Source organism: Aotus nancymaae, unplaced genomic scaffold (genome assembly GCF_030222135.1).
Source record: "Aotus nancymaae isolate 86718 unplaced genomic scaffold, 86718_ANA_hifiasm-v0.15.2.pri h1tg000029l, whole genome shotgun sequence".
Lineage (NCBI taxonomy): Eukaryota > Metazoa > Chordata > Mammalia > Primates > Aotidae > Aotus > Aotus nancymaae.
The window spans coordinates 7,073,741-7,075,709 of NW_026988442.1; the positions used below are offsets into that span (position 1 = coordinate 7,073,741).

Consider the following 1,969-nt stretch of genomic DNA (forward strand, 5'->3'; position numbering starts at 1 on the left):
CTTATCAATTGCTGCTTGGCACAGCTGAAACTGCAGAATTCAATACAAATCCTTCCCTGAAGTAGTATAAAGGATAGTAAGCTCAAGCGTAAAAGCTGCTTTGAATACACAGGCGTGTGCTAACATATTAATTACTGGCCTGCCAGAAATATTAATGAAGCATCGATGGTTGTGAAGATAACCGAAGAGGTTCGTGCCAGAGGCTGTGGTCGCCCTTGGCCAGGAGGAAGATCAAAGCACTGTGGAGAGAGGGATGCATTCAGCAGGGGAAAGTCTGCCAAGCCGCAGAGCCAACCCAAGTGGAAAATGCAAGGAGAGGTCACTTCTTGGTGTTGGTGGCTGCAGGTGAGATCTGGCAAGAGGTGGGAATGGGGAGGCAACATATCGAATGCTTTTTTTTTTTTTGAGACGGAGTCTCGCTCTGTCACCGTAGCCCTCATAGATGGGCACTGTGTGGGTGACCCCGTCTCCAGAGTCCATGACAATGCCAGTGGTGTGCACAGAGACGTGGATGGACAGCACGGCCTGGATAGCCATGTACATGTCTGGGGTGCTGAAGGTCTCAAACATGATCCGAGTCACTTCTCTCTGCTGGCCTTGGGGTGCAGGGAGCCCTCCGTCAGCAGCACTGGGTGCTCCTCCGAGGCCACACACAGCTCGTTGTAGAAGGTGTGGTGCCAGAGCTTCTCCTTGTCATTCCAGTTGGTGACGATGCCATGCTCGATGGGGTACTTCAGGGTCAGGATGCCACACCTGCCGTGCTGTCCATCCACGCCTCTGTGCACACCACTGGCATTGTCATGGACTCTGGAGACGGGGTCACCCACACAGTGCCCATCTATGAGGGCTACGCCCTCCCCCAGGCCATCCTGTGTCTGGACCTGACTGGCTGGGACCTGACTGACTACCTCACGAAGGTCCTCACTGAGCGTGGCTACAGCTTCACCACCGCCACTGAGTGGGATATCGTGTGCGACATCAAGGAGAGGCTGTGCTACGTCACCCTGGACTTTGAGCAGGAGATGGCCACCGCCGCATCCTCCTCCTCCCTGGAGAAGACCTTTGAGCTGCCCGATGGCCAGGTCATCACCATCGGCAACGAGTGGTTCTGGCGCCCAGAGGCACTGCCAGCCTTCCTTCCTGGGCATGGAATCTTGCTGCATCCACAAGACTGCCTTCAACTCCATCACGAAGTGTGATGTGGACATCCACAAAGACCTGTACACGAACACGGTACTGTCCGGCGGCACCACCATGTACCCAGGCATCGCGAACGGGATGCAGAAGGAGATCACTGCCCTGGCACCCAGCACCGTGAAGATCAAGGTCATCGTTCCGCCAGAGCACAGGTACTCGGTGTGGATGGGCAGCTCCATCCTGGCCTCAACTGTCCACCTTCCAGCAGATGTGGATTAGCAAGCAGGAATATGACAAGTCGGGCCCCTCCAGTGTCTGCCCCAAATGCTTCTAAAGGGACTGTGAGCAGATGCATACCATTTACTGCATGGGTTAATTCAGAAGTATAAATTTGCCCCTGGCAAATGAATACACCTCATGCTAGCCTAGCAAAACTGAAATAAGCCTTCAAAAATAAATTATCCTTCAAGCTTGTATCTGATATCAGCACTGGATTGTAGAACTTGTTGATTTTGACCTTGTATTGAAGCTAACTGTTCCCCTTGGTATTTGTTTAGTACTCTGTACGTATCTTTGATTTCGACCCTCAGTACGTGTGGCTTGGTCACTTTGTGGCTGAGGTGAGAACGTGCTTGTGGCAGTCAGTCTGTGGCTTGGTGGGTCTGCGTGGCCAGCAGTCTCCGATCTGTGCTGGGTATTCAGGTGACGGGGCTGAGTGTTCTGGGAGTTCTCTAGAGGCTGGCAAGGGCTCCTGAACCAGTTGTTTCTGTCCTACTGGTCTGTCAGGGTGGGAAAGTCCAAGCCGTGAGACCCCGTTTCCTGTCTTAGCTGA

At 53.3% G+C, this 1,969-nt stretch overlaps 1 protein-coding gene across 1 annotated transcript; it reads left to right on the forward strand.

Annotated features, from left to right (window-relative positions):
• Window positions 1-752: 752 nt before the first annotated feature.
• LOC105719076 (actin, cytoskeletal 4-like) lies at window positions 753-1,471 on the forward strand (the record flags this gene model as incomplete). Its single annotated transcript, XM_064382263.1, is given in 3 exon segments — window positions 753-1,126; window positions 1,128-1,386; window positions 1,388-1,471. Coding segments are annotated over 3 exon segments (717 nt in total), but the record flags the coding sequence as incomplete, so codon positions are not given.
• Window positions 1,472-1,969: the final 498 nt, after the last annotated feature.